The sequence below is a fragment of the Eretmochelys imbricata genome, chromosome 1 (genome assembly GCF_965152235.1).
Source record: "Eretmochelys imbricata isolate rEreImb1 chromosome 1, rEreImb1.hap1, whole genome shotgun sequence".
NCBI classification, from domain to species: domain Eukaryota; kingdom Metazoa; phylum Chordata; order Testudines; family Cheloniidae; genus Eretmochelys; species Eretmochelys imbricata.
The window spans coordinates 110,142,777-110,169,966 of NC_135572.1; the positions used below are offsets into that span (position 1 = coordinate 110,142,777).

The following is a 27,190-nucleotide window of genomic DNA, read 5'->3' on the forward strand; positions in this document are numbered from 1 at the left end:
ATAAGTTGCTCCGTCTCAGACCAGTTGACCCACTTTTGATACTGTATATAAGGATTAAAACTAAAGTGGGAACGTTCCTTGTCATACTCCACTAAGTTTTCTTGTACTTTCACTTGTAGTCTGTTGTGCCTATTTATAAAGAGCATTATTCCAAAGAGACTCTATTCGGCTAACTGTCATGCTGAGGAAAAGACACAGGGATTCCTCATTGTGACCTGACACCTTTATTGTGCTCCTCCACAACTAACAGAATCATTCAAAACACAGGACTTGGTATTGATGGGGGACTTCAACTACCCAGACATCTGTTGGGAAAATAATACAGAAGGGCACAACGTATCCAACAAGTTCTTGGAATGCATTGGAGACAACTTTTTATTAGAAAAGGTAGAGAGGCTCTAGATTTGATTCTGACACATAGGGGGGAATTGGTTGAGAATTTGAAGGTGGAAGGCAGCTTGCGTGAAAATGATCTTGAAATTATAAGAGTTCATGATTCTAAGGAATGGAAGGAGGTGAAACAGTAGAATAAAGGACTTCAAGAAGGAAGGCTTTAGCAAATTCAGAGAATTGGTCATTGAGAGCCCATGGGAAGCAAGTCTAAGGGAAAAAGGAGTTCAGAAAAGTTGACAGTTTTTTAAAGAAACATTAAGGGTACAAGAGCAAACTATCCCAATGCGTAGGAAAGATAGGAAATATGTTAAGAGACCACCCTGGCTTAACAAGGAGTTCTTCAACAAACTGAAACTCAAAAAGTCATACAAAAAAGTGGAAACTAGGTCAAATTACGAAGGATGAATATAAAAAAAACACAACACCACAAACATGTAGAGACAAAATTAGAAAGGCCAACGTACAAAACATGATTAAACTAGCTAGGGACATAAAGGGTAACAAGAAATATTTTACAAATACATTAGAAGCAAGAGGAAGACCAAGACAGAGTAGGGCCATTATTCAATGAGGAGGGAAAAACGATAATAGAAAACACAGCAATGGCCGAAGTGTTAAATTCCTTTTTTGTTTCAGTTTTCATCAAAAAGGTTTGCAGTGATAGGAAAACTAACATAGTGAACATCAATGTAAATGGGGTAGGATATGAGGCAAAAATAGGGAAAGAACAAGTTAAGAATTGCTTAGACAAATTAGATGTCTTCAAGTTGCCAGGGCTTGAAGAAATATACTCTAGAATAGTTAAGGAATTGGCTGAAGAGGAGATCTCTGAGCCATTAGCTATTATATCTGAGAACTCATGGAGGACAGGAGAGATCACAAAGGACTGGAAAAGGGCAAATATAGCACCCTACCTATAAAAAAGAGAATAAGGACAACCCAAGGAATTATAGACCAGTCTAACTTTGGTATCTGGAAAGATAAAAGAGCAAATAAACAATCAAATTCGTAATCATCTAGAAGATAATAAGTTGATAAGTAATAGTCAACATGGATTTGTCAAGAACAAATCTTGTCAAACTAACCTAATATCCTTCGTTGACAGGGTAAAGAAGATGGTGAGAAGCAGTGGATGTGATATATCACGACTTCAGTAAGGCTTTTGATACTGTCTCACATAAGCCAACTAGAGAAATGTAGCCTAGATGAGCCTACTATAAGGTAGATGCACAACTGATTTGAAAATTGTACTCAGAGAGTAGTTATCAATGATTCACAGTCACACTTGAAGGGTACATTGAGTGGAATCCTGCAGGGATATGTCCTTTGCCCGGTTCTACTCAGTATCTTCATAAATGATTTGGATAATGGCATAGAGAATACACTTATAAAGTTTGTGGACATTACCAAGCTGGGAAGGGGTGCAAGCATTTGAAGGACAGGATTAGAATTCAAAATTATCTTGACAAGTTGGAGAAATGGTCTGAAATAAATAGGATGAAATTCAATAAGGACAAACACAAAGTACTTTACTTGGGAAGGAAAGTCAATTGCACAAATACAAAATAGGAAATGACTGCTTAGGAAGGAGTGCTGCAGAAAAAGATCTGGGCGGTATAGTGGATAACAAATTAAATATGAGCCAACGACATAGTACTGTTGCAAAAAAAATGAACATCATTCTGGGATGTATTAGTGTTGTAAGCAAGACGTGGGAGGTAATACTTCCATTCTACTCAGCACTGATAAGGCCTCACCTGGAATACTGTGTCCAGTTTTGGGCACCACGCTTTGAGAAAGATGTGGATAAACTGGAGAAAGTCCAGAGAAGAGCAACAAAAATGCTTAAAGGTCTAGAAAACATGACCTATGAGGAAAGGTTGAAAAAATTGGGTTTGTTTAGCTTGGAGAAGAGACGACTGAGAGGGGACATGAAAACAGTCTTCGAGTACATAAAAGTTTGTTATAATAAGAAGGTGATAAATTGTTCTCTATATCTACTGAGGACAGGACAAGAAATAACTGTCTTAAATTGCAGCAAGGGAGACTTAGGTTAGACATTACGAAAAACTTCCTAACGGCAAAGGTAATTGATCACTGGTACAAATTACCTAGGGAGGTCGTGGAATTTCTGTCATTGGAGGATTTTAAGAACAGGTGAGACAAACATCTGTCAGGGATAGTCTAGATAATATTTAGTCCTGTGTCAGTGAAGGGTACTGGACTAGATGACCTGTCGAGGTCCCCTCTAGTCCTACATTTCTATGATTCTATGTAATGAGGTTTCACAAGTGGGGTGGCTCTTTGAAGTCCTTTGAATAGGAGGCGTGCTGGGGAGAGAAGGGGTATGGCTGAAGCCTAGCTTTGGCTGTTATCTGTGGAACAGACCCTAGTGAGTTCCTGAAGCTGAGTTTAACTTATAGCAACCCTGAAGTTGCTCTTATTTATATAGGGTGCAGGACAGAATACAGGAGGTGCAAAGATAACTTGAAGCCACCTTTGCCACTTTCCCTTTCTGTTTCTGCATCAACCATATCTTGGGAAGAGTGGAGTCAGGTTTAGGAAGAATAGATAGCCACTTTTTTGCTGGTTGAGACTCAAGGGAAATTTATACTCATAAGAATTTATTTTCTACATGGGAAAGCTTGGACACCAAAGTAAAATTAATCTGGTTATTTAAAGGGATAATATCAGGATTGAGGGGCCCAATACATTTGAGTCCTCCTAATCCCTTTAGGAGTGAGGTCTCTGGCCTAAATAAATGTCTCGAGTTTTAATTTTCGAACAAAAATAATTTAATTTGCTAATGACCCATAGAAAACAAACGTAGCACTGGGTGTCCACTTAATTGGAGCACAAGCATTTATGCACAATCACTTCCCATAAAGGGAACCGAAGCATTCATGCACAGCCGCTTTCCCTTAACTGTTCTCCTTGAAGGCAGCTACTGTGATTGGCAAAATGAGAATGATGTTTGAAACCGGTAACGATCATCTGATTTCACACTGAATTCTTGGGGCCACATTTTTCTGTCAGTTACGCAAGTCTGAGGACAGAGTCTAGTGTTTTGAGGCTTTGGGAGGAAGAAAGAGAAGGTGGTTAGGAATCAGAAGAGAATGACATTTGGAGGTGTATTGAGCTAGAAAGCAATGACATTTTTGGTGGGGAAGCCTGGTACCGTTGTGTACAGTGTGAGTTTATAGTGCTACCTGAGAGCAGATTGTGGGGGGCACAGAAAATGTAGCCGGTTGGTCCCTGTGACATTGATCAGGGCATCAGAGTATCACCACCTGAGGTCTGTACCATGCAGATTAGCACCAAGAGGATATTCTGTCCTCCTCCCCCCCACCCGCTGAAATCCACAGAGAAACACTTTGCAGGCCCTTAGCACAGTAGTTGAGAGACATAGCAGGGTTGGACCTAGGGAACAGGAGACATGTTTGCGTATTTCTGGACGTATGGTCTCTCTCCTGGCAATAGTCCTTACTAGCCTCCCAAGGAGGTTATTTGTGCCTCTGCACTAGGATTCCCTGTGCAGATTAGCTCTGCTTTTGCTGTACTTTGTGCACTTGTTACCACTTTCCCTGCATTGGCCATAATGTGGCCCACATAATTTACAGGAAGTATTTTATTGCCTGTGTTTTACAGCTGCTTCAAAGGCTAACAAAAATGACAGCCTGATGTTGTTAAGGACTCATTCATAGCACATTTAGAGCCTTTTTGTCCCCTTCATCCCTGTGGCTAGAGGGGATGAGAATCTAGCAGACACAGATAGAGGGGGTGGTACATTGCCATTTCCACAGTGGCTCCTCTCCATGGTTCCCCGGGCTTAGGCGACTGTGGCGTCAGCCAAGGAAGTACTGAATATGTACCAGAGAAGAAGGGAGCTTCTAGCTGGCTTTGGTGGCTCTTCTTTGAAAAATGGGTCTTTTCAAAAAGGGTGGGTGTGGTTCCTGGGTAACATCAGGGCTGCTGAGGCTTGGGGAGTCATGGAGAACCCCCCCTCCCCAAACCCTGAAAATACTGAGTGGGGAAAATACTTTTGTGACAAATACTGCAAGACACAAGTGCTGACTTCGTAGGTGCTTCAGCCCTGGAACACCACGGAAAAAAAATAGTGGGTGCTTTGCACCCAACAGGCAACCAGCACCCCCTCTCCACCCCCAGGACCTCCCGTCCACCGGCGGCCCTGCTGATCAACTCCTCCCCCTCCCACCCAGCACCTTCCCCCGGCTGCGATCAGCTGGTCCACGGTGGGCAGGAGGCGCTGTGGGGGAGGGGGAGGAGCAGGGACAGGGCGCGCTCTGGGGAAGGGGTGGAACTGGGTGGGAGCGGAGTGGGGATAGAAAGAGGCAGGGCAGAGGCGGGGCCTTGGGGGAAGGGGTGTGGGGAGGGCTGGGGTTGAGCTGCCCAGGGAAAGGAGGAAGCTGGTGCCTGTGATGCGAGAGAAATTATTTTATTGGTATTGTTCTCATTCGTATTGCTTTCCTGGACCCTGGCTGCCACAGTGCTTTCCAGACAAGCCTGGTTCAGCCGTCTCCTCTCCCTACCAGGAGGACAGAGGGGATCCTCTCTCCTTAGATCCTGGGTTCTCAGTTGCCCCAGTGTTACCCAGCTCAGATTCAGAACACCCTCCATCTGTGAGAGGAAAAGAGGGAGCTTTGAGCCAGTGTCAGCTTTCTGGCTGCCTAAGGAAGCCTACAGTCCTGGCTTCTTGACTCACTGGCGGGCAGACCACGGTGTGCAGACGTCAGATGTTCAAAAATCAAGCCTCAAAAACTCACGAGAATGACTTAAAAATTAAGATTTTCAAAAATAATACAATTTGGGTTCTTTTTATTTACTTTCCGGCTTTTGAGCCTGTAGAGGTCACATTTTTCAAGCTTTTCTCCAAAAAAATGACTTTTAAAAAAAAAAAGAAAGTTGAGATTCTCATGCAGCCACTTGGTTCTGGAGCAGGGGCTTTAAGAAAAACACCAAATATCATGAGGCTTGTGGTAAAATCATGAGAGTTGGCAATAGGTCAGAAATGTACTCCAGCTGGCACCCTAGGGAGCCAGTCTGCTCCCTGGCTCCTGGTCAGATTTGGCAATCCTGGGCTCACTAACAAGATCCATGGAACCGTGAATAGTTCCCTCCATACCTCTTTGGAGAAGTACAGCGGCACTTCCAGTGCCCCATGCTGTTCAGAGCAACCTGTATGATGTGCTGGATCTGTCCTGCGCTGTATAGACTGATGGCTGCAAAGGTTGGAAAGAAATCTCCTTTTCCTTCGGGCTACCCTTTTAAGGCCAGTAGAGTGGGAGCATAGGTTAATAATCCAAATGGCTCCTCCTTTCAAGGGAACCTGGAGACAAAGATGCAACTTCGGGCAGACTGGGGCATGGAGAAGGAAAACCAAACGTGCGGTGCCTGGCTGCTGCAGAATGGAGAATTCTGCATCCAAAATGTTGAATTTTGCCGCTTCTTTCAAAATTTGAAATTTTGCAGCAAATGTCACTGATCCAGAATCACAGAGCACACCCGTTATGCTAATATTATCTCTGACCCCAAAGCCAGAGATATTCCCTAACATGTTTATATAACATATTTCCATTACAATAAAGAGTCCTTACTTTCAAGTGCCTGAGGGGAGGAAATAGGAATTCATTTGAATGGAAGTTAGGTCCCAAAGTAACAATGAGGCAGTAAATACAAACTACAAGGTGTTATAATAATGATGAGGGGAACTGGCAGGGCCCTTATATTTAGGTTGTGTCACACTTTCCATCATAAAGGAGTTTTGTTACCTTTCCTTTGAGAAGCTCTCACATCTTCAGTGTTTGCAGTAGGCTTTTGGTGTTCAGTAGGGCAGGGTCGATAAAAATCAATGATTTTTTTTTTTAAATAAAAAAAATCTGATTTTTTAAAATGTAAATCGGATTTTTTTGATAAAATGCTTTTTGAGGAATAAACCTATCTAAAGATAGTTTTAATTAAGATACATTATAGCTCAAAGATATCTCATCATGGAATAGGGATTATAAATTCTAATTCTATAGTATGAGACAATATATTCATGTAATGTTTAAGAAAAGCTTTGTAAATAAATTCCAATAGTTCATGGATTAGGGATCCAATCTTATGGGGTTCCAGAGGCTTCTGTGTAGATTATTTAGGTTAATCTTTCTATCTACTGTGACAAAGTTCCTGCTCTACCTTGGTGGGTCTTGCACTTATTGGTGGATTTGGTCGCCTTGGAGCTTCACGGCAGCCCTCAGCTTGGCCGTTTTTCTGAACCCACTGTCCAGGTCAACTCCTCCTGTGTCTGACCAGGAATTGGGAGGATTTGGGGGGAACCCGGGCCCGCCCTCTACTCCGGGTTCCAGCCCAGGGCCCTGTGGAATGCAGCTGTCTAGAGTGTCTCCTGGAACAGCTACGTGACAGCTACAACTCCCTGGGCTACTTCCCCATGGCCTCCTCCCAACACCTTCTTTATTCTCACCATAGGACCTTCCTCCTGGTGTCCGATAATGCTTGTACACCTCAGTCCTCCAATAGTCCGCGTTCTCACCCTCAGCTCCTAGTGCCTCCTGCTCCCAGCTCCTCACACGCACACCACAAACTGAAGTGAGCTCCTTTTTAAAACCCAGGTGCCCTGATTAGCCTGCCTTAATTGTCTCCAGAAGGTTCCTAATTGTTCTGGAACCTTCCCTGTTACCTTACCCAGGGAAAAGGGACCTACTTAGCGTGGGGCTAATATATCTGCCTTCTGTTACTCTCCTATAGCCATCTGGCCCGACCCTGTCACACTACTCAGTGCTCAGTCTAGAAGATACGATCAGAGATGCTTAGTTATGCAGTTCTCAAACTGTGGATTTGTGTCTCCAAAAGTAATATGCTTGTTAATGGCAAAAATGTTTTTAAATAAATAAATAATATAGAGAGGTGAGAGATAACAAACCTCAACTCTACTGTCCCTCTGCAAATTTATGTACAGAGTCAATCCCTTACCTCTCTCTAAAAGTGCAAAGTTTCAAAAAGTTCAATTAATAGAAGATTGTTGGGGGTGGAATAGATCTGGACAAGGAGAAGAAGTCTGGAGATAAATGTGAGAAATGAGGGACATATGTTTGTTTTCTTAAAATATTATATATTTGCTGTTGAAGAAAAAAATCCAGAGTACTTAACGTTATTGTTTTAGTTAAATAAAACAATGTAAATGTCTGTCTGGTGATGTTCTCCTCCTAATACAGCATGGCAAGAAAATCCTCCAAATATTAATGATTAACCTGTTGAATTGGAGATTGTTCACCTTCCAATGACTTCATAAATATCTCCTTCAATTATCTTTGATATATGAAATAAGTAATCATTCATTTTCTGATATAGCTGTAAAACTAATCTGAAAAGTTTTCAAAATAAATCACTGTTTAAAAATGTATAGTGTGTATCTTCTAAAAATGAAACCTACATCTGTCTCTGAGTTGTGAAGAATATGTATTAAGGTTATAACAACCAACATGAATGCACTTTTATGTAGAAAACCATGATTAAATCGAGTCTTCATGACTAGTGATTTAAACCATGATTTAAATCAATTTGATTTAAATCAAATCCACTCTGCAGCAGGGGGAATCTCCCCAGGCTACGGAAGTGCCTTTTCTTTGTCCTGTGAATTCCATTCAGATTTGTATGAGATATAAAATATTAACAGTTGCCATTTTCCTTCTCTCCTTCTGTTCCTCAGAAAAATGTTGTCAGCCTGCCTAAATCATTGAACCTTCTGAGGCTGGGCTCATGCCACCACCAAAGCAGCAGCAGCAGCACACACAGTAGAGGGAACACCACGGTGTTGTTGGGGGGGGAGAGGCGCCGGCAGGGAAGATAGCTGGGCTCGGCTCTCCTGCTCAATAAACCCCAACACCTTAGTCATGGCTCCACTGCCCTTTATCACCCACTCCATGGAAGCACCACAAGGGGTAGGAGCTCCCTCAACTTCTGGTCTGGGAGAGACAGGCTGGGTTCCCTTCAACCACCCCTGGAGCAGCAACCCATCAACTTCGCTCCTTACCTGCCAGCTCTGGAAAAATAAACCTTTATCAGCTGGCTTCTAATGTTAGTCCTTAGAGCTCAGGTCCTAGCAGTCTGTGCTGTAATGCTGAAGGATGTTAGGATTCAGACCCTGCTGATGATTCAGGGTGGGGGTTTCTGACAGCTGTGCAAAATAAAAAATCCATACATCTAGAAAATTACAATGTAAAAGTTATTTCGGTTGCAAAGTCAAACATTTGAAAGTTAGGAAATGCAACGATAAAAGTTGCCGGGGCAACCTTAATTTGACTCCCTTGTGTGTAGGCATTAAGATACAGTCATGAATTATACAATCACATACTAATTTTTTCACAGGACCCCTGCCTCAGTACACAGGATGGAATCACAATGGGGCAGAATTAAAGTTGCATGGGCAACTGTAAATGTTATATTTACTAACTTTCAAGAGCTTGACTTTGCAACTTAAATAACAGTCTTTTAATGTACCTTTGTGTATAATATGAACATATATGGAAACAAATGAAAACAAATATGTTATTAGCTAAAGCTGTCATGGCATCTTTAGCTCATTCTGTTGTTTAAGGGCTTGAACCAAAGTCCACTAAAGTCAATGGGACACTTTCCATTGACTTCAGTGGGATTTGGATCAGGCTGTGAAACAGGTATTGAAACACAGTATTTTACTTATTGCACAGTATATAGAGTTTTTTCTGAACATTGATTAATGTTAGCATGGGTGCAAATTAACAAGGTGAGTTCAAGATGCTGTGTCAGTGTTAAAGTATAATTTTAATGCATCAGATTAAAGATTAAATTAAAAACTGGTCCAATTTCTGTGCAAGCCCCATGGAATCAATCTTTTAAGGCTGGCACAGAAGCGCACTGGAGTGTTTAGTGAAATGGTAGTGTCTATCTCTAATTTACTAATGTTATTATAACTTAGTTTTTCGCTATCTACACTGGCTGTGCTTGAGCCTAAATTTTCAGAGTTTTCCCGTACAGAGAAACGCAAGTATGCAGCACACAGTTATTGCTGCATGTCTGATACACACAGTATCTCTGCAAACTCTGTGTACACGCATGTTCTTATATACTTTCCAGGTCACTAAAAATCAGTACTAAAGAACTACAGCACCACAGATGCAATATAGTTTTATCCATAAGATGTGGTAAGACACTTCATTTGAAAAGAGAACTAATTGTTAAGTACATTATTTGTAAAAATTAATGAATTAGGCTGGGATTTTTCAAAGGAGCCTAAAGGAGTTGGTGCCCAATTCCTGTGAAAAGTCAGTGGAAGTTGGGTGCCTAGCCATCTTGTATCCCACTGAAAACCCCAACCTACATTTTAAAAAAAATAATTACACATATAAGGGCTGATTCAAAGCCCATTGAAGTCAATGGCAAGAGGATGGACAGCCCTTGTAGTTTTTGGACCAGACCTTCAGGTGCTGTATGTTGCTGATTTACAACAGCCAAGGCTCTGGCACTTTAACTGTAGCTGCAGATGCTATTATTATTACTATACTGCAAGACTCTAATTCTTTTCTGAAACCTTCCAGGAAGCAGGTGCTGCTTCCTCCTCCCTGGTGGTGGAGGGTGTCTCTACAGCTCAGCTCCGTGGAGTGCTCCCTACATGACCCTGTGCAGCAGTCACTGGTGGACTGGGAAAGCCTGGGGGTGCCATGCTGGAGTATCTACCACTGTGTAGATTCATAAGCATTGATCCCTGCAGAGCGCAGGCAGGAGGCTAATACAGCTACCATAGTTACCGTAGAGCTGAGGCTCCCAAACTTTTTTTGCTGTGCTCCCCTTCTCCAGGGCAGTCACATAACAGGCCCTGGCCACAAACTTCCTCCCATCCGGGGAAGAAAGTGGCTTACTAAGGGCAGCAGGCAGCTCATGCCCGGGGTGGCAGGCTCCATTCCCAGAAGAGTGAATGAACATGCATCAGTCTGCACTGCTTTGGATTGTTATCGAGCAGAATCCGTCATCAGCATGGAAGCATGTCCTTTGGAATGGTGGCCAAATCATGAAGGGGCATATGAATGTTTGGCATATCTGACAAGTAAATACCTAGCAATGCCAGCTACAAAAGTCCCACGTGAATTCCTGTTCTCACTTTCTGGTGACATTGTAAATAGGAAGTGGGCAGCATTATCTCCTGTAAATGTAAACAAACTTGTTTGTCTTAGCGATTGGCTGACAAAAAGTAGGACTGAGTGGACTTGTAGGCTCTAAAGTTTTACAGTGTTTTGTTTTTGAGAGCAGTTATGCAACAAAAAAAATCTACATTTATAAGTTGCACTTTCATGGTAAAGAGATTGCATTACAGTACTTGTATGAGGTGAATTGAAAAATACTATTTCTTTTGTTTATAATTTTTAGTGCGAATATAAGTAATAAAAATAATAATATAAAGTAAGCACTGTACACTTTGTATTTTGTGTTGTAATTGAAATCAATATATTTGAAAATGTAGAAAAACATCTAAAAATATTTAATAAATTTCAATTGGCATTCTGTTTAACAGTGTGATTAAAACTGTGATTAATCACGTTTAATTTTTTTTTAGTTAATTGTGTGAGTTAACTGTGATTAACAGACAGCCCTATAAATAAGCAGTTTGCTCATAAGATAAATAAATAAAATAAGTAGATGACTTGGGTTATTCATAGGTATAGCAGAAAAGTAAGAAGTGGGCTTTCAGGAAGATATTCATTACAAATTTCTAATGTTCATTCACTAAAATGAGAGTGCTTTCTTTCCATTTTGTAAATATAATAGTTTTCTACACCTCTGCCACAGCTCCCCTTACTGTTCCACCTTCCAAATTAAATAATTGTAATGTATTCAGTTTCTTCATGCATGGAATCTCTACCGTGCATACTTTGGATATTGTCTATCTCTTTTGTGTCCTTTTAGATGATTGATTTTTGTCTGAAGAGTATAGATGTAGATTCACTAAACTGAATGTAATATTCAGTTTAAGGTGAAGATGTACTGTTTGTATATATCATGTAGTCTTCTATTGCTTATCACATTACTTTCCATCTTTTTCATACTAAACTTTTGTTCACTTCTTGATCAGCGCCGTGCATCCAGCAAAAATCCTCATTGAACTATCCATAATAATTTCTGAGCGATTAATACTTAATCAGAACCCATTGTATGGTTTAAATTGTTCACGCTGCACCTGCCACAAGTTTTACCTTGCACTTATCTCTTTGAATTCCTTTGTGTCGCCCCAATTCCTACTTTTTGTTAGATCCTTCTGGCATTCCTGTAGTTTCTAATTATTACTATTCTTTGTTATTTGTAGTACTGTAATACTTACAAGCCCCAGTCAGGGAACAGGGGCCCCATTTGGTAGGTGTTCTACAAACACGTAGTGAAAAGATAGTCCCTTGGTTATAACAGATGGGAATAATCCAATAGGCAAAAGTGGGGAGAGAGCGGGGATGCGATAACAGAATTACAAACATGTTTTTTTCTCAGACTAGGTGTACACAGTATTGATTCTTTATTAAGCTAAATAATTTTGGGACATGAACCTATTTTGCTGCCTCTGTTATGTCTCCTATCTTCTAGATAATTAGCGAATGTATCTGAACAACATCTTTCTTAATGATTGGTAAGGCAGCCCATTGTTGGCCTCCTTTCATGCTGAGAATTGGCTATTTATTTCAACTGTTTCCTATCCATGTTTTAAATAATCCATGGACAAGACTACTTCTGAGTGTGAGAGGTAAAGTTTCCAAGTTTCCTATAGCTTCTTGGAAGGGATGTTACCTAGTGCATTTTGAAATTATATGCACAGTTCTCTGAATTTATTCCTTGTGTCACACTGTTTCTAAGCCATTTGTCGAAGAAGATTGCAAGGATCTTCACACAGTTTTAAGAATTTCCTGAGTAATAACTGGGTGTCGTTGTTTCTGTTTTTAGGCTCTTTACTCTTGTCTGTTAAACTCTATTAGGAGAGAAAGACCTGGATATCTTAGATTCTCTGATCATTTGCTCAGATGCTTTTATTTCTTGGCAGATGCAAAGGTAGTTCTGTCCATGCAGCTGAGAAAATTGAATCTATGTTTGTGCCATTGATTTGACAAACAGTAAAGCAGGGCTTTGAAATGTACTCCCTTTTTTGAGAGAGAAGGAACTGCCTTTTTAAAGATTTGCCAGGGTTTATTAACTACCTTTCTTCTTTTGAGGGAAGCACAGTTGTCAGCTAGAAAGGTGCATGTTTTTGACAGGGATGAGACTTCTGGGCAAGTCTAAAACATTCTGAAAATGCCATATGACCCACATTTAAACTTCTGGAGGTGGAACGGAATCCTTTGCCGTTTTTGCAAAGCCTTGATTGGCAGTTGTCTCCATCCTATCTTATTTGATGGCATCCTTTTTGAGCTCTTTGTTTGTCCTGTTACCAGATACTGCAGCCACCTATGAGATAATGTCTATGACTTCTGGGCCAGCTACACAGGTTTGGTTCTTAAAAACTCCCGAATTCTGTGTTTAGCTAGTTGAGGGCCTAGGAATAAGGATTATTGCTTGTTAAAGAGATAAACCTGGTTGAGTCACAAGACAAGAATCACTTGGTGGACAAGGAATTTGTTTCTGATGAGAGAAACTTGGATTTATAGTGACTTGTTACTTGTCATTCTTATTTTTGCACTGTGCATAGTTTTGGGGGTTCCTCATTATGAAAAGAGATCTTGATAAAATGGAGACCATCTAGAGGAGGATGAAAGAAATGATAAAGGTAGGGTGACCATATTTCCCAAAGGGAAAATGGAATAATGTGTGGGGTTAGGCCAAGCCTCCCCTCCTGCTGCACAGGGTTATCCCTAGCCACTTGTCCAAGCCTCCCTTCCCCCATGCAGGGCCGGCCTCAGCTGCTTGCCAGAGCCCCATGCAGGGCTGGCCCAAGCCACTTGCCAACAGCAAACTGGACAAATACCCACTTTTGCCAAAAAAAAAAAAAAAAAAAAAGTCAGGATGGCCAGGACCAGGTTTAAAAAAGGGACTGTCCCAGCCAAAATGGAAGATATGGTTACCCTCGATAAAGGGATTAGAAGTTACAAACTATGAAGAGAGATTAAGGAAATTTAATATGTATACGTTTTAGAGAAAAGACCCAGGGGGAATATGATCAATCTATAAATACCTGAAAGATAACATGGAGAAGAAAATATTTAAGATTGCACAATACAGAGCATAGACATAGGAGAGAAAAGGAAAAGGTAGACTTTAGGAAACATAGTCTAACCATTGGGTGATGGAATAATTTGCTGAGGGAGTTTGAGGCACTGTCATTAGAGTTGTCCAAAAGTAAATTAGGCAAAACAATTAGGAGATATTGTCAAGGTTCCTCCCCCACTCTGAACTCTAGGGTACAGATGTGGGGACCTGCATGAAAAACCTCCTAAGCTTATCTTTACCAGCTTAGGTCAAAACTTCCCCAAGGTACAAAATATTCCACCCTTTGTCCTTGGATTGGCCGCTACCACCACCAAACTAATACTGGTTACTGGGGAAGAGCTGTTTGGACGCGTCTTTCCCCCCAAAATACTTCCCAAAACCTTGCACCCCACTTCCTGGACAAGGTTTGGTAAAAAGCCTCACCAATTTGCCTAGGTGACTACAGACCCAGACCCTTGGATCTTAAGAACAATGAACAATCCTCCCAACACTTGCACCCCCCCTTTCCTGGGAAATGTTGGATAAAAAGCCTCACCAATTTGCATAGGTGACCACAGACCCAAACCCTTGGATCTGAGAACAATGAAAAAGCATTCAGTTTTCTTACAAGAAGACTTTTAATAAAATAGAAGTAAATAGAAATAAAGAAATCCCCCCTATAAAATCAGGATGGTAGATACCTTACAGGGTAATTAGATTCAAAACATAGAGAACCCCTCTAGGCAAAACCTTAAGTTACAAAAAAGATACACAGACAGAAATAGTTATTCTATTCAGCACAGTTCTTTTCTCAGCCATTTAAAGAAATCATAATCTAACACGTACCTAGCTAGATTATTTACTAAAAGTTCTAAGACTCCATTCCTGGTCTATCCCCTGCCAAGACAGAATATAGACAGACCCACAGACCCTTTGTTTCTCTCCCTCCTCCCAGCTTTTGAAAGTATCTTGTCTCCTCATTGGTCATTTTGGTCAGGTGCCAGCGAGGTTACCTTTAGCTTCTTAACCCTTTACAGGTGAGAGGAACTTTCCCTTGGCCAGGAGGGATTTCAAAGGGGTTTACCCTTCCCTTTATATTTATGACAGATATAATAAACAGTCCACTAATGCAAGAGGGATTAACTTAATGAACCTTTTCAGGCATTTTCTTCTACCGTTGTTTCCTTTTCCAAAGAATTACTTGCTGGGGTTCCTGATCAGTGTGGTGTAGTCTATTATGAAAATGTTCTTGTTTTTAAATTATATTTTTGATTTTCAATAGATATAGAATATACTCAGTGAATGTAATACAGAAACACTAAAACCTTGATTGCTGAAAGATAAGCAAACATGAAAGTAGAAACATTAAGCCTGCAATCATGTCTAATAGAGTATCAGCCAAAACAATAGTTTAAGCACCTTCATTAAGTTTTTACAGACCCTATATTTTAAAAATCTTCAAGGGCTTAGATCTTAGAGTGCTGAAGTTTAGATGTAGAATTCCTTAAAGATTTAACGCGTGGTTTAAACCTTAAATTGGCCTGTCACTTGGCTCCGGATCTAAAGGTGTTGGCATCGGTTATTTTTTATGGTCGTTCCCCAATTGGACGCTGACTTCGCTACAATCTAAACTTTAAATCTGGAAGCTGATTGTGACTAAGTATTTCTAATAATTCAAATTTTCCTGATTCAAGCAAGTCATCCATTTTATTGACTTTTATTTAAATTAGCATAGAGCCCAAAATGTCTTTGGCACTGTACAAACATATGGGAAGGCACAGTCCCTTCCCAAAAGAACTTGATGTCAACATTTCAGGAGTTAAATATTCCAAGGGAAACCTCAAGTACTGTATAATGGAAGAATTATACTTGTGTCTCTAGTGCCATAAGCATGCATGACATACACAGATGACTTAATTTTTTTTTAAAAAGTCACTGCCTAAAGTCGTTTATAATCTAATGGGCAATTCTTGTATGGTGCTGAGCCCCCTCAACTCCCATTTATGTTGCAATTCCATACAATGTTTTCCCTCCCAAATAGAGATATGTATTCAGGGCCCAATTCTGCCCATCCTTACTCAAGCTGAGCAGTATCTTACTTGGTACATTTTTCCATTGAAATCAGAAGAATTATTTGTGAAGTTAGGTCCTGGTACTGCGAACATTTACGCACATGCAGAACTTTACTCATGTGAGTTGTCCTATTGAAGCTAATGGGACTGCTTACATGTGTGGAGGTATGCTTGTGCTTAAGCATTTGCAGGACTGTGCCTAAGCTACCACTAATTGGCTGTGGAGCACAGACACTTCCGTTTTAAAAAAAATCTTTATTTCAGTCAAGTCTTTCCCCTTGGCAAGCTTCCTTCTTTGCAATGGACTATTAAGAAATCACAGCTCTCTGGTAGACTATGAGCAAAGAAAGTTAGTTAATAATCACTGTTAAATTCCACTGTCTGGTGTTAGCTTTTTGATAACTAGTAAAGCAGATATGAAGCTTTCCTATAAAGTTTTTCTTGGGATTTCCACTCATGATTTTAAGGCATACGGCCACATTCTCCTCTCACATATGGATTGATTTTGAAGTGCAAATTGGAGTCAAAGGGAACACTGCATGCACAACAAAGAACAGACTACATCCCATAGTGTGATACCCACTATGTTCCCTGAAATTAGATTGCATTCTTAATTGATGTTTGAATTATGAAAAGTATTTCATTTTTTTTAAATGTCAGAATTTTGGATATTGGTTTGGTTCTGAGCCAACGAAGGGATTGGGATTTCCAGGTCTTGGTCTTCAGAAATTAAGGACTTGCTCCTACAAGGTACTGAGCACCTCTCGAGAGGTGTTGATCACTCTCCTCTCCCCTTGAGTTCAACTTTCATTGACTTTGGTGGGAGATGGTGGTGCTTAGCATCTTGCAGGATTGGACATTGTAGCAGACATGATTTAAAATATGGTCTTTTTTACTTTCAGGTAAAGACTTTTAATGGTACAATGAATTTTTTATGCGGTCACTATTATCTCTTTACTTTTCTTTTATTGTATACTCTGCATTTTTTATCGTCCGTTACTGAAAACGATAAAGATCATGCAAATCTACTCTGTGTTGTCACACATTTATATCACTGTTACCCTTGTCTTCACTTGCTTTGTTACATCCACTTGTGTCTAAATTTAGGCACTAATCCTGCAATCTAATACAAGTGGCCAGACTCCTACACTTGTATGGACTCCTTTGATTTCAGTGGGACTTCCATTCAACTTAATGGGCCTTTGCACAGGAACAGTGGCTTGCCTGTTTGGATCAGACTACAGGACTAGTGGGCCTTTAGTTGAAAACTCTTTGGAGGCAAGTACCCTCCCTTACACTATATGTTAGTACAGCACTCCAATACAGTGGACCTCTGGGTCCTACCTGGGCATGACTGTAATACTACAGAAGTGATAATTCTGAGTGAAGTGCCGAACAGCCGGGCTGCATTCATTTTAGGTTCTGGTTCTAAACCCCTCTCTTTGCAGATTCAGTGTGTTTGAAAGATGCTGTACAACAGGAAGTTGTGTTGCACCGAGCATCATTTCCAAGGCAGGACTTCCTTTCCACGGGGCTCAGGGAAAGTCACCGTTTTTTGAACAAAGGGAGCAAATGCTGCTGTTAGATGTGTCTGTTTGAGGCATGTTATCTCCCATCCCCCGGGCAGGGGTGCTGGGCATTGGCTGGCTCCCAGGTGGCGGCTGGGTTAGTCACTGACGGCGCTGCACGCGGAGTTTGTCCATTAGGTAAAGGCAGCCACGGCAGCGAGATTGCCTCCGTCCCTGATTCACACTGTGTGTGCTGCACCCTCGGCTCCGAAGTCCGCCCAGCGCCGCAGGCCGGGGGCTGGGAGCGCAGCCGTGCCCCCGGCCCGTCCCTGCAGGGCTGCGAGGAGAAGCCCCGGGGCGGCTGCCCCGGCCTCGCTCCGGGCTGACCCCGGACTCTGGCTTCGGGACAGCAGCACCCGGCGCTGCACAGCGATGCGGGGAGGGAGCAGGGGCCCGGCCCGGCACTTTCCTGGGCCCCTCCCCGGCCCGCACGTGATTTCCTGGCTCCGTGTTTACTTCCCGGGTCAAAGCCCCTCCACGGCCCCAGAGCAGCCGCCGCCGCCTGCGGAGGGAGCAGGGGGGTGAGTGGGACAGGATCAGCCGGGGCGGGCCGCGGGGTCCCCCGCGCTCCCAGCGCAGCCCGCTCACCCAGCGCCTCTTCTCTTGCAGGTTTACCCGGAGCCCCGGACCGAGAGCGAGTGTCTGAGCAACATTCGCGAGTTCCTGCGCGGCTGCGGCGCCTCCCTCCGCCTGGAGGTGAGTCTGGGCAGGGCAGGGCAGGGGGGTCTGGGGCCGGGCTGGGCACGCAGTCTTTTGTGGTTTCCCTGGGGCCCCTTGAGTCCTCTGGGCAAGTTGCAGAGGGTGTTCCCTTTCCCTTCTTGGGGTTAACTTTCCTGCCTCCAGGGGGGCTGGAGCAATTTGTATAGTGGGGGTGCTGAGAGCCATTGAACCAAACTGTAAACCCTGGATCTGAGGGAAACCACGTCAAGCCAGGGGGTGTGGTAGCACCCCCTGCACCCCTAGTTCCAGCACCTATGCCTGAAGTGATTTATGTTGGCATTTTCTGGCCCTGGGGGGTTTCCTAGAGCTACTGCTGGGGTCCTCGGAGCTGCCCTGTGGCCGCAGGAGGCGGGGGAGCCATTGAACAGTGATCTGAAAAGGGTTGCTGTTTGTGTAAGGGGAAGTGGGGGCTGTTGGTAGCCTCTGAAGGTAAAACTGATCTGTAAAAGATGACGAATGTGGTGGTGCTGCTGTCTTCTCTTGAGTCCATGCTGAACAAATAACCCAGCGTGATGCTGGAGGGCACTTTGAAGGGTTTTTGGGTGAGACGTTACCTCAAGTCTCTGATTTCATGTGGTCATTCAAGATCCCACTGGCCAGATTCTGATCTGACAGGTTTTGTTTTTCCTACGTAAATTTACTCTCCCAACTGAGTTGCTTAAATTCCCGATCTGCTCCTGTTCTCAGGTATTTATTGTAGCTGAGTGCTCTGCTGTGGTATTCATTCCATCACAAAGGTTGCTGCACTTCAGTGGTGGATAGGGTAAACTTTGTGTATAGTTAGGGTCCTACCAAATTCACGGCCATGAAAAACACATCACAGACCATGAAATCTGGTCTCCCCCTGTGAAATCTGGTCTTTTGTGTGCTTTTACCCTATATTATACAGATTTCATGGGGGAGACCAGAGTTTCTCGAATTGGGGGTCCAGTTCTGCAGGCAGCAGTGCAAAGCTAAGGGTGGCAATACTATACCATGCCATCCTTACTTCTGTGCTGCTGCCTGCAGAGCTGAGTCCTCAGAGCTGGGCTCCCGGCCAGCGGCCAGCAGCCACCGCTCTCCAGCTGCCCAGCTCTGAAGGTAGCGCGGCTGCCAGCAGCAGTGCAGAAGTAAGGGTAGCAGTACTGCAACCTCCCTACAATAACCTTGTGACCCCCCCCCATTTCCTTTTTGGGTCAGGACCCCTACAATTACAACACCCTGAAATTTCAGATTTAAATAGCTGACATTATGAAATTTACGATTTTTAAAATGCTATGACTGTGAAATTGACCAAAATGGACCATGAATTGGGTAGGACCCTATAGTTCATGATTCATTTTAAATGTGTATAATGCATAGGCTCCTATGCGATTAAAAACACTGTGTAAGTACACAATTTTTAAATGTAAGAGTTTATTAGAAGTGAGTGCTCATAGCCAGTTTACAGAAGCAGTTAAAATCATATTGTATCTGACTCTAAACAGTATTTAGAGGCTCAGAGTAGGCCCTGTGGTGCCTTTCCTAAAGCAGGAGAATTTCCTTTGGTGACGTTTCACGTTGTTTAAACTGTGATCTTGGATAGACAAAGGGAACACTAACTTCTGAGGAAAAAACAAGACAAGAAGTATTGAGGAGTGTGGGAGCATCCTATTTCATTACCTATAAAAGAGAATGGGAGGGATATTTGCAGAAAGTTGCTGAAATTCCGTTCAGTGTCTTGATGTGAATTGGTTATTGCTTCATTGACTTGTAGATATAAAGTTTATTTTGGCAGGTGAAAAGATCCTGCGTGTAGTGTTTCAATGTTTCTATTCAAGTTGTATTAATTTTGTTTACAAAAACTGCTTTTAGATGATAACTTTGTCATATAAGATTTTATTCAGTAAAAGTCCAGTGAGATTTTTTTTTATATGTATAATGTAATAAACTCTTAAGGAACCACTGTCTAACATTTTAAAAAGTATTTTATCTGAAACCTTATTAAATTATCATGGGCATTTTCTATATTTCCTTTCTTGTCATTGTGGATTATCAGGATGTTTGCACATCATTTGTAGGGTTTGCTATATAACCAATCCAAGGTGCTTTCTGACTTCTTCAGTAATGTTAAAAATTTAGTGTTCATGTGACATCACCATGGGTTGAAAAATCTCCTTAGCCCTGGTGACTGAGAAGCTTGCCTTAGCAATTGTGTGGACCTGCAGTAGTTACCTATAATTTAAACTTTCTTTAGGAAAAAAGTTTTTATCCCATATGGTTATAAAGAATAGCTTCTGAATGTAAATCAATGCAGTGCTGTCTTCATTATGCAGTGTCTGTGGTGCTGCTCATAGCTTTGCCAAGCAGCAACAGAATGAAATTAGCAAGCCCCTGGTCAGTTTTGCTGCTGTTGTTCAGAACCCTGGAGGCATCAGTGAAACTTACAAATATCATGTTAATTTCTGTGTTTCAGCTTGGAAAAAGTTATTAATAAAGACAGGTTTAGAGCTCTATTGCCCACCTCTCAACCCTCTGGTAGAGGGAGAGAGATGGAAGCTCTTCAAGTTTATCAGCCAGAAGGGGTTGTACAAGGTGAAGTATTAGGTTTTTGGACAGTAATAAGTATTCAATATTGTCCTCCTTTTCCAGTAGCTGAACATCTCATTAGGGCAGTGCCCATAATGCCTATTACAGAAAGGCTCAGTGATTAGCTCAAGGTAACACAGGAAGTTGGTGGAAGAGGGAATTGAACCCAGGTCTTCCACATCCTAGGTTTGTTCCTTAACCACTGGACTCTCTTCCTTTCATGGAGTGCAGTCGTGAATTTCCCACTCATCTTTTGTATCTATTTAAAGCAAGCAGGAGTTTTAATTTTTTTGTGCTCTGGACATATTATTTTGCAACGTATCTGTAAACGCCACATGAAGAAAAAACATAGGGGGTTGGGAGGAAATTAAAAGAAAATGAATTTCTAAATCTGAATTTAGAATGGGACCCTGCTTGTGCCGTAGGTCAGCCATGTCACACCTGCTAGGCTAATGAGACTCTGCTCACCAAGTTTTTTCCAGTAAAATAAAGAACAAGAGGTGCAGGACTCTCTTCCAGTTCCCCATAATACAGTGCAAAGATTCTAAAATAGACAAGAAAGGGCCCAGAAATTGCAGAGGGTCCTTCATATTAATCTTCCTGGGAGCAAGGGCAGGTTTTTTGGACTTGGAGCCAGAGCTCACAGAGGAGAAAGCTCAGAATCAGTTTTTCTTTTGCGAAGGCATATTTTGAAACCAGTGTGCAGACTTTATATTTCTCCAGATGAGCTCCTGAAAGGGGAAGCATGGGAGGAAGCGGAAAAGGGGAGTGAGTCCACCCACAAATAAATATTTCCTGATTTATACTTCCAAAAAGTTCATACAACTCTCAAGTCTGGTTAAAGAAATGGAAAGTGTGCATTTAAAACAACAATAAACAAGTAAAGCCATGCATTTGCTTCTTCCACATCGTGGCTAAAGCCACACATGCATAATCAGACTCTTTAGTGCCCACAGTGCCATTCTAGGTCAGAAGATCTCTGGTCTGGGAGCATTCTTTGAGAAAGGTTTCCTTATCAGTGGCTGTTGTGGGAGATTGTTTGGGAGAGGGGATTTACAGTAAGAGCAATGAGTATAACTCTTGTGTCACAACATCAGCCCTGCCTAAGGCCATGGAAAACCAATCCCCAAGCAAAGAAGGCACTGGTTACCACTAACCAGGCTCTTCAGGAGGGAGACTTTTCAGTGACTAGGGAAAGCTGCCATGGAAACCTTTAAATAAAAATAAACTTTTAAAATAAAAACTAAGGAGGCTTTTGTAGCTCAAAAGGAAATATAGACCCTATTACAAGTCTTGTTACTCTTGATCCAGGTAAGGTTTGCAAGAGGGATAACCAAATAGATAACTTAATATACTGAGTGGCATCAGAGATAGAGGAGATACTACAGGAAAACCATCTGCATCCTTCAAGCATGCAGGTTGACTCTATATGATTCCCCAAATATGGGGTAAGTGGCCAGAAGTCTTGAAGTGTTGGATCAATAATATGTTTAAAAATAAATAAAAAAATCATAGGTAGAGATATACCTAGCCAGGTTTGCACTTCAGAATTAAATGCAACTACAGAGCCCAGGCGATTGATATCCCCTTCTTCCTCCAACCAGTTGAAACACAGAAGTATGAAGACAGCAGTATAACTGCTTCAGACTGGGGTAAATCAAGGAATCCCAGGAATCAAGAAGGCGTAAGATTCTATTCCATCCTCCTCTTATTGTCCGTGTGTTCCAAAGACAGGGGAACACATTCCTCCAGAAGCCACAGTTCAGAATGGAGGACCTAAATTCCACCAAAGCAGCAATTCCCCAAAGGAAGACTTCAATTTCTCTATTAACAGATCTGAAAGGAACCTTTCTACAAATTATTATATGAATCTCCCATAAGATATATCTCTGCTTCCCATGCAACTGACAATGCTATTGGTATGCTGCTTTACCGCCTCTCTAAGGGTGTTTCCCAAAGTGCTAGTTAACATGTTTTATTTGGGAGGAAAAGGGTTAATGTTTATCAATTCTAGGCTGACCTTCTTATTGGCACTTTTCCTGCAAAAGGTCCACAAAGGAGCCACCATGCAGCTATTCTGGAATAACATGGAATATTATTCTATTCTGGAATAACATGGATGTGGCGACCCCACTGGGAGCTGAATGACTTCACTCAGTTGATATTACTTAGCAATCTATGAAAACTCTGATATCAAAGGACAGATTTCAGAAGCTGGTGGTCACAAGTCATAATATAATGTAATATTATTTTCCAGTGACATCTCTCAGGGTGCTTTTTGCCTTGGATCAGAATGATTGTCCCGTGCTCTGTCTCTTGATTTGGCTAGCTGGAGTGTAACTGCAACCAAACTCAGTGAGTACAGTGACTCAAGTCAGAATATTTCAACATGAGCAAAGATGCAAAACCAATTGACCCAATTTTGAGAACGTTAATGAAGATGGTAAAGAGTCGTAGGTGCAGAAAGTGCAAAGCAAAAGTGAGCAGGAAGGCTGTATGAGGAAATGTTTTGCGAAATGCAGTGGAACAACAAAGACATGAGAACCACTGACTTTAGCTAAATGTACGTGAATATTACAATCAGTCTCTGCGAATGAAAGTACTGGTAATACCTGCATTGCCATTACCAACTACATCAAAAGAGAGCTGGATCTCGGTCAGCTAAAGAAAACGAGGAGGAAACTGAACTGAAACAAAAGGTTCGAAAATTGCAGCATTTTTTTTATGGCTGTAATATTCCCTTTTCCATTATTGAGGATCCAGGAGTGGGTGGGTGAGGTTCGTTGTGCCTTCAGTGTGCAGGAGGTCAGACTAGATGACCACAGTGGTCCCTTTTGACCTTAAAGTCTATGAAGGTGAGCCAACTTTTCAAGCATAGATCAGTTGCCTAAAGCCCAGGCAACAAAGCACCCAGTCGAAAGCAGGTAGCAGGTGAACTGTTAGATGCGGTTACTGATGGCTTAAAGGTGGAAGCATGCAACAAATTACATGGAAAAGCAGTTAGATTAATACAAGATGGCTGGAGTAATGTGCATCATGACCCAGTGACAGTTAATGGTGGCTTATGTCTCCACAGTTGATAGTAGAAGCAATAAGAAGACTGGAAAGTACTGTGCTACACTGGCAAGAGAAGCCAAAGCATTAGCCAATGAACAGTATGGTTGTGGCATTAAGAACTACCTGACAGACAACGAGAAAAAAATCCAAAGTGATTTGGAACAAGAGAATGACACTTTGGCTACGTATGGATATTATGACAAAGTTCCTCCTCTGCCTTGGTGGGTCCTGCGCTTATTGGTGGATTTGCTCACCTCAGAGGTTCACGGAAGCCCTCAGTTTGGCCACTTTTGTGGCTCAAATCTGCCGTTCACTCAGTTAGCCTCATCACTGGCCAGCATGGGGAAAAGTAAGAAGAACAATCCCCGCAGTCTCTGCTGATCCACCTAGTGGATCGGGGACCAGGCCAGAGACCTCTGGTGGAACCCACGGTCCAGGTCAACTCCTCCTGTGTCTGACCAGAAGTTAGGAGGATTTGGGGGGAACCCGGGCCCGCCCTCTACTCCAGGTTCCAGCCCATGGCCCTGTGGATTGCAGCTGTCTACAATGGCTCCTGTAACAGCTGCGTGACAGCTACAACTCCCTGGGCTACTTCCCCATGGCCTCCTCCCAACACCTTCTTTATTCTCATCACAGGACCTTCCTCCTGATGTCTGATGATGCTTGTACTTCTTGATCTTCCCATAGTATGCCATCTCACTCTCAGCTTCTTGCTCCCAGCTCCTCGCATGCACACCACAAACTGAAGTGAGCTCCTTTTTAAACTCAGGTGCCCTGATTAGCCTGCCTGTCTTAATTGATTCTGGCAGCTTCTTGATTGGCTGCAGGTGTTCTAATCAGCCTGTCTGCCTTAATTGTTTCCAGAAAGTTCCTGATTGTTCTGAAACCTTCCCTGTTACCTTACCCAGGGAAAAGGGATCTACTTAACCTGGGGCTAATATATCTGCCTTCGATCACTCTCCCGTAGTCTGTCCAGGGTTCTCTGCTCGGTGTCCCTGTCTGGTTTCCTTCGTTTGACCTTTTGACCACACTCCTGTCCCTGTTGTTTTATTAGTTGTCCCCTGTGTTCAGTTGGTTTCCAGGTCCTGTGCATCCCCCTCTTAGGCTGTGGGGGGATCCTTTAGCAGTGGGCGGGTGGGATCCAATAGGATCACTCTCCTGTAGCCATCTGGCCTAACCCTGTCACAATATGCATTACATTGCAGTTCTGGTCTTCATTTGTACAAACCTAAATTAACTTCCTAATCTATTGCCTTATGTGGTCACAATTTGAGTATATAACTAAAACTTAAGTGTAATGTGGTATACATTGATGATGGTAAGCGCCCCCAGTGATCCAGCAGCACTTGCATAACCCTGGAAGGGTACTCTTTTCAGTTTATGTACTCCCTGGGAAAATGGGGTTGTGCCAGGATAGGGACATTTATCCCATCTGTCACCCAACGACAGTTCAGGAGCCCCATTGCTCCAAATCCATCTTCTGTTTCCTGCATATTGCTGAGAATCGCAGTCTGATGCGGCTGTGTATGCTTGATGGCCTGGCACACTCGAATGACAACAGTCCCTACTGTGGATTTTCCAACTGCAGACTGATTTGCTCACTGACCAATAGCAATCCAGTGTTGCAAGCTTCCAGAACGCAATTGCCGCTCGCTTCTCTGTTGTCAACGCAGCTCTTGTTCTGGTGGCTGGAGAGTTGGGGCGATTTTGGCGCATAGTTCCAGGAATGTGGTGGTTCGCATCCGAAAGTTCTCCTGCCGCTGCTTGTCATCCTAAGCATTCGTCATGATGTGATTCCCACCAATCAGTGCTTGTTTCTTGGGTCCAGAAGAGCCAGTCCATCACGTGGAGCGCTCTGTGAACCCAGTAGCAACCTGCTATGTTTATCTGCTGTATCCATCAGCATCCATAGTCATCAGACCTCTTTTCCCTATCCTACCACAAGCTGTAGTAATACTCACTGAAATTTCACAAATACAGGATAATAGTATGTCCTGTATTAGCAACAGTCTTGAGAACTGCGCTGAGCTTTGCAGGGTCCCTGCTTCTACAAAAGATGGCAGAGATGGAAAAGCAATGCACGGGACTGTGGGAATTTTAAAAATGATATGAATGAAGTTTTTTATGGGATGGAGAAAGTGGCATTGTGGGAATTTAACCCCCTAGTCCCAGAAATCCTGGGGCTAATTCTTAATATTCACAAAGTAGTGCAAAAATGTTCCACAAAACATTGTGCAGGACTGCGCTGTGGGGCATGCTGGGATGTCTGCCCATGGTGCATTGCATTTTCTATAGACACATACATTTATGGTGAGGATATGCAGTGCTGATGTGAACAGCTAAGGTGCACATGCCTGAATGGTATACAAAAGTTGCTGGCTGTATTCTGACATAATATAAGTCAATATAACCTTGTAGTGTAGACAGAGCCTTAGTGTTACAAATTGGGAAGCTATTTTAACTAGCGGACTTTGATATTGTAAACTGAGATGTAGTATGGTCTGTTTAACTCTTAAGTTATCTTAAGTTACTTAACTCTTAAGTAGACGTGGTCAGTTTAACTCTTAAGTTAACTAATTGGCTTGGAGGACTCTGCTGTTTCAAAGGTGCCTGTTACCTTGCTCATCTGTCTGGCCTATACTTGCTTATTAGTCAAGGCAGTTCAGTGTTTCACTTCACTACTTGAGTTAAAATTGCATTTTAGATGCGATGAACCTCTAGTCACAAAGGAAATCAACAGATATTTCAGAATGCAGTAAATGGTTGTAACCAAACTATTTGTATTGCTATTATCTTCAAAACAATATTTTCCTGGCTCCAGAGCAGTCTAGATGTTCTGGACTCCAGGAAAGGATGACTTCCTTGCAGAGAGAGAAATGAGAGAGAAGGTATAGTATACCATAAATTATTTGAAAGTACAAACACTCATAATTATGAATATTAGATGGAAAAAGCAAAGTGCAACCTATAATTCAGGGCTTGTCTACGTGCAGTTTTTGCACTGGATCACAAAAGAAAGGTCCATATGTGAAAGACATTATCACAATCTCCTAGCCAGGGGCAGATGGTAAAAAGTGCCCTTGGACATTGCTGCTATGTGATCATCTAAGAAGCAGCTTGGGGATCCACCAACATATGCATCACAAACGGTAGACACACACTAGATCCGAGTTGGAGAAATCATCTTTTAAAATTTCAAAGCCCTGTGTATTGCTTTAGTCAGTGAAATGCAGAACAAAGCAGTCAAAAACAGCAGTCAGTATTTCAGGTGGTGTACTGCATGTAGCCTATTACATCATTGTACACGGAACATTGGGCCATGTGCCATTTCCTGTGTGGAATGTATGCAGGCTACTCTAGATGTAGCTTATGTCTGTGGAAAAGCAAATGCTTATACTGCACAACCAGTCTTTAAAAACCAAGCTTTGCGTTTATGGAGTCCCCTGTTTATGGATCTGATTTTTTTCAAAACCCTGCATGTGCAATTGCATGCCTGCTGCTCACATGTAAATACCATGAGTGCATGCACAAAGCAGACGCGCGGCTGTATGCAAAATCTCCTCGTGCTTCATTGGCTCTTTTCACCCACACTTCAGATATTTCAGAGAACGTTTGCAA

General features: G+C 42.3%; 1 protein-coding gene across 4 annotated transcripts in view; it reads left to right on the plus strand.

The window, feature by feature from the left end:
- Window positions 1-27,190, plus strand: part of ARHGEF7 (Rho guanine nucleotide exchange factor 7) — a 191,545-nt gene that overhangs the window by 9,151 nt on the left and 155,204 nt on the right. For 3 of the 4 annotated variants that reach the window (XM_077813588.1, XM_077813551.1, XM_077813559.1), the window contains exon 2: window positions 17,858-17,944. In XM_077813588.1, the coding sequence (XP_077669714.1) occupies window positions 17,858-17,944 (87 nt within the window). Of the gene's footprint in view, window positions 1-17,704; window positions 17,770-17,857; window positions 17,945-27,190 lie in introns of those variants that run through there. The other variant, XM_077813578.1, reaches the window with a different exon arrangement.